Raw genomic sequence first — 11,821 nt, forward strand, 5'->3', positions numbered from 1 at the left:
ATAGAGAAAAGATTTTTAGCAGCCAGATTTAATCTTTAAAGATACATTTTTTATATTTCCCATCACCAAAAGGAACACAGAACAGTTAGGTATTAAGGTATCTTCTACTCGTACACTCTCATCTCTGTGATTACAAAAACAAGCCCCAGTTTTATTGTAGCCATATGCAGGAGTGACATGTCACCTACTGTGATCTTATTTTCAGTGCTGATGGGAGGAGCAGGATCCAGTCCAAGCTGAAGCCGTCGCTGCTTTTCACAATAAGCTTTCCATGTTTCTTCATTGAATCCGTAATTAAAGTAATCAGAAAGATCAGCACCTGACAAAGGGAGTAGAAGTTAACATTGGGATTCTAGCAGACTTGCATTCTCAAACTGTCCTTTATCTGCTTAAATGAAGAGTTAAGAAAACAATAATCTTCTAGAGAGCACAGCTTACTCTCCATTTCATTCTGTCAGAAGCCCTCTGCGTGTCACAGTGGAGATGGCTGCATCTTTTCGTGGGAGGGCGACTACAGCCTGAACAGCAGTGGGACCATTTGGGGCACAGAACATAGCACACGTGCAGACTATCAAGAGACGCCTGCAACCACTTATTCACCAACCATATTTTTCCAGAATAGTTTATTGCAATTGCCCAAATGAGTTGAGTGCTGGGCAGAGCACAGGAATGACGGTTCCAGCTACCACCACAAAAATGGGATGGTGCCACAGAACCTTCTTCTTGGCAGACCTAAGCCAACACATTCTGTTCCTGACCATCATTGCCTTTGCTGTTTTAAGAAGAGATTCTGGGACTTGCCCATTTTGTGAAACAGGGCTACAGCTTGTTTCACAGGCTGGAAACATTGGAATTTTTTTATTGATACATCTCAGACTACACACGTAATTACAGTTCACTCACAATCCTAACTACAGCCTTCCAAGACTGTTATCTTACTTTGACAGTCTTCTGTGAAATGTGCCAATTCAGCATGAGCCCTTCTGAGTAAGAGAGGTGGCCGCAAACTGCTTGCCAAGAAAACATAGATGCTGAGGGACAAACTTAGCTGCAACTAACTCCGTCAGGCAAACCTCCCAACAGGAAGCATTACAAAGCACCTCCTAGCCCTGCTGAGGTGTCCCTCAAACAACCCCCTCACAAAGGTATTCCTAGACAGACCAATTCTAAAACAAGGAGCTGCTCCATAAGGGCTAGGCAAAACACTTTGACCATGCTGAGCTTGGATCTATACAGGGAGGTTTAAGTTTATCTTCTAGGGAGGCCGCTCTTCCTGTTGTACCACCCAAATATGCAAATTTCACCAACACAGACTCAGCAACATGACATTTACATATCTATTTTATCAGCCTATATTTCAGCCCTCTATCAGTTCCTCCACACCGTATTTCTTCCTCTCACTCATTAAAAGAGATACCAACTTGCTGAACAATTAGCTGCAAAGGATGTACACCCAAAAGGCTGTTGAGTAACAAGCTACTCGCCATCTAAAATAAACTTACAGGCCACACCTCTGCAGGTATCTTCCCTCTATTTGTACCTAAACACAGTTTTAAGGCTAGCTGGCTTCATTTTGGTCCAGGGATGTCACCACAATGATTTCCACGCTTTATCTCTGAACTTCACTTCATTGTTTTCCTTCTAACTTATTTTCTTCCTAGCCCCTCTTTCTCACTTCACAATCCATGGGAAACCCCCTGCAGAAGAAAGGCTGTTTTCTATTATGTCTGTACTCCTTACTATTCATCACTGGGTGCTTTAGTGCTGGATTGATACCATGACACATCAATGTAGCTGTTAGCACTCTTATGTACTCAGATGCCCTTCATTTCAGGTGGGCAAGAGATACCAAAACCACACCAGACAACCTTATAAAAGCACTATTTAATTAGCATAGCAATATTTCTGAAAGATAAATAAAGTACAGGGGTTGGTAGGAAGAAGAATTATTTCTGGGAAAAGGCAAATGGATTTTTCACTTCAGTTAGCATTTCATCATAGCAAGTTTTATGAGGATAGCACAGCAAAAATTTGGGTATCTTTGGTTCCTTCATTTACTTTTCTAACAAATTCAGATGAAAACCAGAAGTTTATTGTAGCATCCTACAGCTGTCATGCAAGAGTTGCTTTCAAGTACAAACCTCCCTATTACTAATCAGGAAGACAAAAGAGACTGCACATATTAAAACCTGCTGTGCAAAGTACTATTTGTCTGGACGGTCTAGATAACATTGTCCAGAAGAAATAAGTGGGGACTACTCACTCATAGTGATGCACCTAAGGCCAGAATCTAGGAAAGCATTAGGTAATACAGCTTTTCTACAAGAAAAATCCTAGCTTTTCTTGTCAGAGTAGACAGTGTTTGTCTTCCTTTTATTCAATTGTTTGCAGCAGACAAACAAAAAGATGGCTTTCCTATCATGATGTGCTCACGTGGTAACTCTCACCATTGCTGCCCTCTGCAAGGGGTACTTCCCTGCAGAAGCGTGGACCTCCCCAGGACCCAAATGAGAAGGGTGCATGGGGATGACGCTGAGCTTGGCCATGGCGAGACAGAATAAGCAAGGCGCTGCACATGAAGAGGAGACCACACATAATCAACAGCCAAATCTTGATCCTACTCAATGGACTTTAAGGCCAACAAACATTATCGTACTGATAGCAGTGCAATATTTTCTGGAATTTTATAAAATAGAACATAAAAAAAAAAATAGTTGCTCCCTTTAGGGAAGTTAAATAGAGTAAGAGTAAATGCAACACAATTTTGGGTAGAAGCATGGCTTGATCAATCAGTAAATGTCACTGATTGTCTACGCAGGCATCAGAGACTGAGCAAGATGCATTGTTCTGACTTCCCTGTTCCCCGGCAGCAATACATGGACAGAAATTGCATGTGAAATTAAAGAGACAACTAAAACTGCAGAAAATATTTACCACAAGAAACTGTGAGGCCCCACCTGGTTTCCTCCACGGTTTGTCTTCAAATGAATCTAAATCCACTTCTATAACAGGCAATCCGTTTATATTCCCTGCGGCATCTAAGTCAATACCTTTGGGCTGCAACTTGGCTTTGGAGAGAGAGAAACCGTTACTACTTTTAATGCAATGCCTTTAATCCACTGATTTGCTGAGCAAATTACTCCAGTCAAAAACAAAGCGCTCCTGTGAATTCATTGCTGGCTTTACAGCACGTAGGTAACCACAATCAAGTTTTTAATAAAAATTACTGCAGTCACTCTATAAATAAATAGCGAGAGTATACAGCACTTGCAGTTGAACAGCAGAGAAGCAAATTCAACCTGGATTGTCACTACAGACAGAATAAATTATTAGAGCATGCATGAAATTTACCCCAAATAAAAACAAAAATTCTCCCCAGGCAAAATATTTATTTTTCCCTCCCAAGATACACACATTTTCTCATAACAAGAGACTTTTTCAGGATCAGTCTTATGTGGACTGTGTACTAACTGGAGTCAGAAAAATCTGTTGGGTACAGAATCTTTAAGGGGAATTTGTTCTTATTTTCTCAATCAGAAGATAAGTCATTTGCATAAAGAAATGAATGGAAGGAAGTATATGAAGCCCATGAAACGAGTGTCTCACATATGAGGAAGGACAGAATCCCAGTCTCAATATATAGTATAAATCAAACTGAATGCTGGGGAAAATTTAATCTGCAGAAATATGCACAGCTGATACTCAAGGCCAGAATTTGTTTTTTTTAGTATCTTACGCTGCAAGTAGCTCAGTATAGTGACCATATAGTTAAAGTCATCCAGGCAATTTAGAATGTTTGGTCCCAGTGCAACAAAATAGTTTAGAAACACTTTTTTTTTTTAACTTTAAAAGTAATAAGCAATGCATTTTTTTTTCTCATTTAAATAGAATTATAATCAGTGATGGGTAATTAAATCACTCCATTGCACCCTGGACCCTCAAAGCCTAAGTCCTAGGAACACTTATCTTTAAGAAACACATTTACTATTCCTAGTTGAAATAAGATGCACTAATTTTATATCCTTCCAGAGACTAAGATTTGCAGCTGCTCCAGCCGTCAGTGCCACATAAGTGAAATACTGCAAGAGGTGAAGGATAAAAATAACAGCAATACCTGAAGCAGATGCTCCATAGCCTCTACCCGTTTTTAAGTTCAGATTCATAGGAGTTCCCCTATATGGAAAAGAATCACTACATTGCTATTTGAACAAATTACTTGGGTGAAGATTTTCATGCAAAATATATTCGAGCCCTGACACTCTTCAGAAGATGCTTAGTTCACTTGGGTTTATTCATGTCTCTTTATGACTTTTAGCACTAAGTCTCAACATCTTAAAAGTGAGATCCATTTGCCACGTATGTTTCTCTAACCCTACAGAAACGCAGCAAACATACTTACTGGCCAACCACAGAACACGTGAGGATTGTCTTGAACATGAAGGGAAAGGTTATTTCAAAGAGCGGTAGTTACGATTCTGCCCGGGAACATACTTTAAGTATTTAAATGAAATTGAACAACATGGAAATCAGAGCTGCACGTAGATCACAGAATGACAAGGGAAAGGTAGAAGCAGCAGATTTCAAAAAAGGATGTCTGCAAAATCTAGCAAGCTGCTAATGGATGGAACATTGCTATCCAGAGTAATCCATCAGACTGAAACCACCTCTACTACAAGAGGAGGAAGTTATCCATAAAGTGGAAAAACTGCAATATGCTGCAAAGCACATAAGTCATTTCCTTAAGAGGAAGGCTCCTAGCAGCAAGCAAAAATGCTGTCTTATTATTTTTATTCAATGCAAATTAGGCAGACTTGTAAGTCAGTGACATAATTTCCTGGTTTGCAAATCCAGCCTCGCCATTTCTGAATCATAAGAAATCAGAAATTAGTTAATTCACAGGTTACGCAAATTCTTATCAATACAGATTTTGGTTCTTGAAGTTTTCACAGATGATGAGTTAAATGTAACTTCCCACCTTTGATTTTGCCCGATGAAGCACAGTAATTATTTGGTTAATTTTCCAACAGCAGATCCATGAATTATCATTCCTATTTTACAGATGGATTCTCCAACAAGTAATTGCAGGACAGAGCTGCCCATCAGCTTCTAATCCCATCCCAGTTTTCTAGCCATCACTCCCATGTCTCCCAGAAGACAGATCAGCTCTCATCACCACTTTCAATCCCAATCAACGCACTAGAGCTACCTCAGATCAAAAATCGACGCCATAATCAGCAATACATACATGTACGATGGTGCTCCCGTTTTAATGTTGCCAATAGTAACTTTCACGTCGTCATCATCACTGTCGCTATCGCTGTCATCTTCATCATCTTCGCCACTTGGAAGGGCCTAGCAACAAAAGCACAGAGGAGCTCATTAAACATAAAACTGATAAATTCCCCAGGACAGTAATCCAAATCTTACAAAGCTTGTACAATGAAGGACTATCAGAAAGTATGATTCTAATATAAAGACATAACTTTCTACTGCACTCCAAGGCTATACAAAGTTGTGTCTGGAGGCAAAAACCATGGCAGTAACCAGCTTCAACATAAGTAGACAAGTGCCCACAAAGAAACTGCTTTCTCCTTTGAAGAAGCAACCCTACATGAGAATCGGGATAAAATTCCTGAATGTGGGGAAGCTTTAGCTCGGTTCTAAGAATTTCATCATGTCCCTCTTTTTGAAACAGCTAGGGCTTTTCTGACACATCTCCTTCACAGGAGAAGAGTGAAAGTGTCCAATCACAAATAAAAACCACCAAAATATATTCACCAGGCTTCACCCAAGAACTTCGGAGTTAATACTCTCTGACCACAACTTTTGTGGTAGGAAGGTGCTGAAGAGCTCGGCTTGGCTTATTTAGCACAACCAGTCCCCACGTCACTTAACTTTACATAAGAACTTCACCGCTGTGGATTCGGCTCCAGCGCAGCACCACCAAAGCAAAGGATATTTTTCCAGATATCCAGCAGCGCAGCTATGCAAGATGCATGAGCTGAATTAACACCTCACCACTAGAAAACAGTATGAGGAAGGTGTTCCTAACCCCCCCGTCCTTTTCCATGGCACACGGGTTTGTCAGAACTCCGTGTAAGCCCTCTTGACATACCACAGTGGCAGAAGATAAACCCATCAAAAAGAGTTGAGGAAGAGGGGGTGGAGAAGCAAGCCTTCTACTACACTTTCATCACTGAGCCACTAAATTGCATTCTATGAGGTCAGCGGCTGGATGAAAACTGATTCCCAGCATTCTGGGCTTTCTATCCTAGCATCTCCCATATTTCACTGACTCTTCAGAAGTCATATTCAATATTGAGTTGGAGGCAATATCACGTTCTGCTTTTCCTGCCAGGCTGCAGCATCAGAGGCCCTCCCCTGCCTCTTCAGTGGGCATAAGCAACACTCAGATCAGGGTTCACTACCCACCGCACAAGGCAGGCTGAGAAGAGAAGCCCATTGCTGTAGTCAGCACTGGGAACTGATTATCAGTACACTCCTATGCTACAAGTGTGACATATTACGCAGTACCAGCATCTTTATGCTTACATCTTTTTATCCATGAGTATTGAGAAGCACAAAAATAACTGCGTCTACCGTTTGTAGTGGAACACGTACATGTTGCGACATATCTCTGTCTTCGTTGCTGACAGGTCGGTTCTCCTGAGGAGCATCTTGCAAAGGATGAGAAGATTCTGCATGTCTAGGAAAAGTGACAGATAAAAGAAAGCCCAACATAGAGGTTCACCTATAAATATTTCTAAAGCTTTCATCCAGGTGACTTTCATATAATGGCTTTATTCATGTAGCGTGTTTATTCTGCTGGCAGTTAGCTCAACTATATGACAAAAAATTAATCATCCTTGCTTGGCTTTGCTTTTGTTGGAAAGAATCAGTTTAGTGCTTTCAAAGAGCAGCTGAGAGACAGCACATCTGCCCAGCCATACACTTCTCAGCAGCTAACACAGAAGTGACAGCTATAAAAACTTCCACCTGTGGTTCCGCACAATCACAACTGATAGGAATAAGACCATAACAAGGAAAACTTCACCTTGTCCTTAAGGATGCTAATAATTATATTTAGTAAGCAGTAAGGGCACCTGTCCCACAGGAATTAAGGAAAAAGTTATTTTACTGTTTCTACAAATAGCTTACGTTAACGAGGAGTTAAAATTGATATTAGAAAAGACAGATAATTACCCACCCAATCTTCTCATTCATTACAAATTAGTCATAATGCAACAATGGTCAGGTTCAGATTTACCTCCAGTTAAAGAGTTTGTACAAATGTTAATATTGTTTATTGCATTAGCCAAGCAAGAAAGTCAAACTGGTATACACATGCTAGAAAAGAGTATGCCAAGTGTTACAAAACTGAAATACAAAGAGAGATCATTTGTCTTTGATGTCATAGGTAAAACCCAGTAGAACTTCAAAATAATTCTGGCTTTTCCAAAGAGACAATTTTAATAGCTCAGGCAACTCAATTCTCCACCAGTACTTTGTGGAGACGTTGCCATTAATTTAAAACCCCATGTTGGATAATAAACATACAGAAGATTATCTTTAAAAAGAAACATACATAACACCTAACAGAATCCAAACACTGGTCAGATTAAAGCCATTTCAAGAGGCGGCAGGAAAGGAAATACCAAACAAGTAAGCCAAAATATCACACAAACACAACTCAGAAAGCAGCTACTGAGCATAAAAAAAAGAACAAATGAACAAGAACAATTTGAGCAGTTACTGAAGCTCCCACATTAGAAAAGCCTCATATACAAAGAAATTCAACCATCAAGCCAAGATCAAAAAGAAGGGATGAAGGTTCGGCAGCTAACCGAGGAAACGCAGGTCCCATTTTCACCAAGTTCCTGAGGTGACAACTGAAGAGACTTTAAGTTATGAGGAGGAGCAGGATGTTGAAGGGAAAATCAGCCTCTAAAAGTATTTTAAAGTTGCAGACATAAGCTATTACATAAGGACCAAAAGATGTTATCACTGGAGAAAACCTCACAGATGGCTCCAAAACTTTTTGCGCTTTGTTTGCCAAATCCAAGCAACTCTTAATATTGACCTCAACCCCAGAATTTTCTTAAGAATCCAAGATGACTGAATTAAGGAAGAGTGACAAGTATTACCTTCAGCTTCAAGTCACATGAAGTATCTGTGGGTGTGCATTAAAATTTATGAATCGGGAGTTCAAATAAACATTTGCTAAGTAACAACCTTTCCCTAACCTGTTTGCTTCCCAGGAATGAATAATCTGACAAGTCCACAGCCATCATCTGCATGCATAAAAATGTCGCAGCCATTTAATTTCCCCAGAATGCCAATATAACCCCTGCGTTGTTGACATAACAGGATCCTGCACAGTCTGATGGCATTTAATGCATCCTTTAGGCTAAGGAATGATAAAGGATGCTGCATCCTGCACAATACTGATTTCTGCTTCATGGGTAAAGACAAATCCTCTAGACAAGCCAGCAATGTATCCCTGGAGCTGCAGGCGTCAACAACATAGCAAACAAAGAGTCATTTTTCTTAAAACACCCCACAGCTCTTCATTCAGGAAGATTCTCATTGTACAACAAAGAAAAGGAAAAAAAACAAGAGGGAAAAAAAAAAAAATAAAAAAGGAAACCTAGCATGAGTACTAATGCTTTTCCTTTACACATCTTGCAGTTATTTGAGATAGTTGCTGGAAATTCAGATTTTTAATCCTTCTTGTAAAGTAAAACTACATTCAGATGAAAGTGACAAGGAACAGGAGATTTATGCAATCTTCTTCTCACAAAGAAGAGATTCCTTCTCACAAAGCTCATTTGATGTTTTTAGGTAACAATTTACCAAGTCTGCCTAAAACTTGTTTTTGAACAAGTTTTCATATTCCCTGAGCAGAGGATACTTACTACAGAAGCAGGAGAGTATCCAGAACAACCTCAGAAATTCCAGATACTGAATTCACAACGACCTTAAAAGACAATAAATATTAAACTGAACTTTTGAAGGTGCTGAGCACACAGAAGTCCAGTGAAGATCAAGTCTTCTGAAAACCATGTTATATTTAAAAATGGCAAACAGATAATATTCCTGCTGAGAGGAAACTCTGCTGGCGCAAAACACAATGCTACCAACGTAGGGGAGTTATGATCAAGGACAGGCAACAAAATCAAAACTGACCATTGAGTTGTCCCCAAAGCTTCTATCTGTAAGTCTTACCCAAACCACACACTTCATAGATCCCATATAATTAGTTGATTTGATCTTGTCAAGATTTTAACCTAGGATCAGGTTTTTAGCTTTTCCAGGCCAAAGCACAGGCCATAGTTAACCAATGCCAGGCCAGCACAAAGGCCAGTCCTCAAGGAACCATTTTTCCTAGGGAATTAAGCTGAAAAAGAGATCTGATTTAAAAATAAGTGAGGAGGGGGGGGAAAAGAGTTAAAAATTAGTTTTGAGTCAAATCAGTTGACTGATCCAGTTCACCTTCTGAATTCACAAATGCTGTGCCAGCCCAAGCACAGTGTGATGGCTGGGGATGAGCCCATGGGATGGCAAAAGGAGAAGTTGCTGGTTCCGGCAACAGCATTAGTCTAAAGCATTGACAAAGGTGTCCTCAAAGTGGCTCAATGTTCTACACAGTACATACTGTTACAATGAATAAACAGTCTCTGGACTTACCCAGAAATTGGTCCATCTTCTTGCTTACCAGTGGTGTCATCTGCAAAAACAATAATAATAATAGAAAGTTATTCAAGTGAAAGAAAAAAAGCTAAATTTAAGCACAAAACGCGTCACAGATACAGAAATACCTAGAAGTGCCAAGGCACCATAAACCCAATGTTCTCTTTTCAACAAAGTTCAACCAGAAATAGAGCAACTAAAAAAACCAAACCCTACAAACACAACCTGTCTGGAGAAGTGAAGCCTCACCACCACTGACAGGGAATAAAATTCAAAACACGCATCCAAAGTCTCAGAGCAGAAGGAGTAAAGGCAAACATCACGTAAGGACTGTAGTCAGTTGTGAAGGGCTTTATATAGACTTTTAACATACCAGAAACATAGAAGTAGAAATATAGATTTCAGTTGGGAAGTCTACGAGGAGGACAAAGAGGTTTAAATACAGCCCTACGCTTTTTCCTAGACACGCCCCCCCAGTCCCCCGTTAGCCCGGGGGTTCACCCGCAACAATCAGGTTAGTAAGATCTGGACGATTAGGAAACTGAGATTGTAACAAAGCATCTCGTTAACCTCTCTGCCTCACGGTGGTGTTGTTGAAGGGACGATAACCCTTCCCCACCCCCCAATAAAAAGGCATCTGAAGCGCCTGCCCACGCTCACCGGGGAGCCGCCGGCACCCTCCCCATCGCGTCCCGCACCGGGCCCCGCACAGTGGGGAGGGAGGGGACACCCCGCCGCCAGCCCCTCAGGCGGGCCCGGGGGAGATGCCGGGGCGGGTGGCCGGCTGCTTCGCCTTGCCCCCCCCACCCGCGGCCCGGGGCGAGGCCTGAGGCGGTACCTACCCCCGTAGAGCCAGTGCTCCTCGTCCTCCTCCGCCTCCAGCGGCGCCGCGCCCGCCACGGCACCGGCCGCCGGCGGCTCCAGCTCGGTGGCCATGGCCGCCGCGGGGCTGAGGGGAGCGGGGCGCCCCGAGCTGCCCGCGCCCACAGCAGCAGGAGATGGGGGAGGAGGAGAAGAAGCGGCGGCGGCCGCCGGGGCCCCGCTAGGCTGCCGCCGGGGCCTGAGGCGAGGCGCGCATCCGCTGCGGTCGGCACGGGGCGGGCAGGTCGGCAGCCGCGGGGCCGGGCCGCGCCGGGGCTAACGCGCCGCCATTGCTCTTTCTTTGGCTGCGGCGGGCGGGGAGGGAGGCGCGGAGGAGGGCGAGACCCCCCGGCCTGGGCGCGGGGGCCGCCGCCGGGCCTTAGCGCCGCCCGCCCCGCCGGTACAAAAGGCAGCGGGCCCTGGGCGGCCGCCGCGGCGCAGCACGGGCCGGCGGCAGCGCATGCGCGGCGCTGAGGGCGCACGCGCAGAGGGGAGCGGCGGCGGCTGAGGCGGGAAGGGCGGGAGGGAGCGGAGCGGGGCCCGGCCCGGCCCGGCGGCCTCGGCCTCGGCCTCCCTCAGAGATGAGGCGGGATGAGCGGAGCGGCGGCTGCCCCGCTGCCACACCAGCTGCACAAGCAGGTTTCCATCTCCCAGTCACACTGGAGCCATGTCCCGAGAGCCCGGCGGCAGATGAACGGCGCTGCGTTCCACCATCACCAACAGCCAAATCTGTAAGGCAGTCACCTTGGCAGCACAGGCCTCGCTGAGAGGATCTGGTGCCATGTGGTGGTGCCACAGCCCTGACAGGACACAACCCACACCACAGGTTTGGCTTAACAACCGCTTCCCAAGAGGAGCCATTTTGCAATGGTGCAGTCTGGCAAAGTGGACATCAGCTTTCTAAAATACCAATATTTTCTTCAACCTTTCACACCGAGTCTGGTGAGAATGAGTGCGGAGAATTACAGCTACTGAAATTAGCTCAACGTGGAGAGCGGATGAGCACAAACAGCCGTGGCAGCTCTCGTGCCCGCCGGGCTCCAGCCCGAAGGGCTGCAGGGGTCGCACAGGATTTCCAAAGAGGTTTCTGGAAGTGACTGGAGGCAAATAATGCTAAATGTGTGTTCATTTCACAAGGCCCAACAGCTGTTCCACCTGTACAGTGGTATTCACAAAATGGCTGGTGACACTATGAAAGAGTTCAGTACTTTTTGGGAGGGATTTTCATGACCCATTTCTGGCTTTGCAGCTCGTAAGTGAATTTCACGTT

The 11,821-nt window shown here is 43.7% G+C and overlaps 1 protein-coding gene across 3 annotated transcripts in view; it reads right to left on the minus strand.

Annotated features, from left to right (window-relative positions):
- LOC128914526 (pre-mRNA 3'-end-processing factor FIP1-like) overlaps nt 1-10,993 on the minus strand; it is a 28,472-nt gene extending 17,479 nt beyond the window's left edge. For 2 of the 3 annotated variants that reach the window (XM_054213583.1, XM_054213581.1), the window contains exons 1-7: nt 10,533-10,993; nt 9,688-9,727; nt 6,601-6,706; nt 5,246-5,352; nt 4,115-4,173; nt 2,958-3,068; nt 189-319 (exon numbers count right to left, since the gene is read on the minus strand). In XM_054213583.1, the coding sequence (XP_054069558.1) occupies nt 189-319; nt 2,958-3,068; nt 4,115-4,173; nt 5,246-5,352; nt 6,601-6,706; nt 9,688-9,727; nt 10,533-10,626 (648 nt within the window). In that variant the 5' untranslated portion in view covers nt 10,627-10,993. The remainder of the gene's footprint in view (nt 1-188; nt 320-2,957; nt 3,069-4,114; nt 4,174-5,245; nt 5,353-6,600; nt 6,707-9,687; nt 9,728-10,532) is intronic. The other variant, XM_054213582.1, reaches the window with a different exon arrangement.
- Between the last annotated feature and the right edge of the window lie 828 nt (nt 10,994-11,821).

Source organism: Rissa tridactyla, chromosome 9, assembly GCF_028500815.1.
Source record: "Rissa tridactyla isolate bRisTri1 chromosome 9, bRisTri1.patW.cur.20221130, whole genome shotgun sequence".
Classification (NCBI taxonomy): Eukaryota; Metazoa; Chordata; class Aves; order Charadriiformes; family Laridae; genus Rissa; species Rissa tridactyla.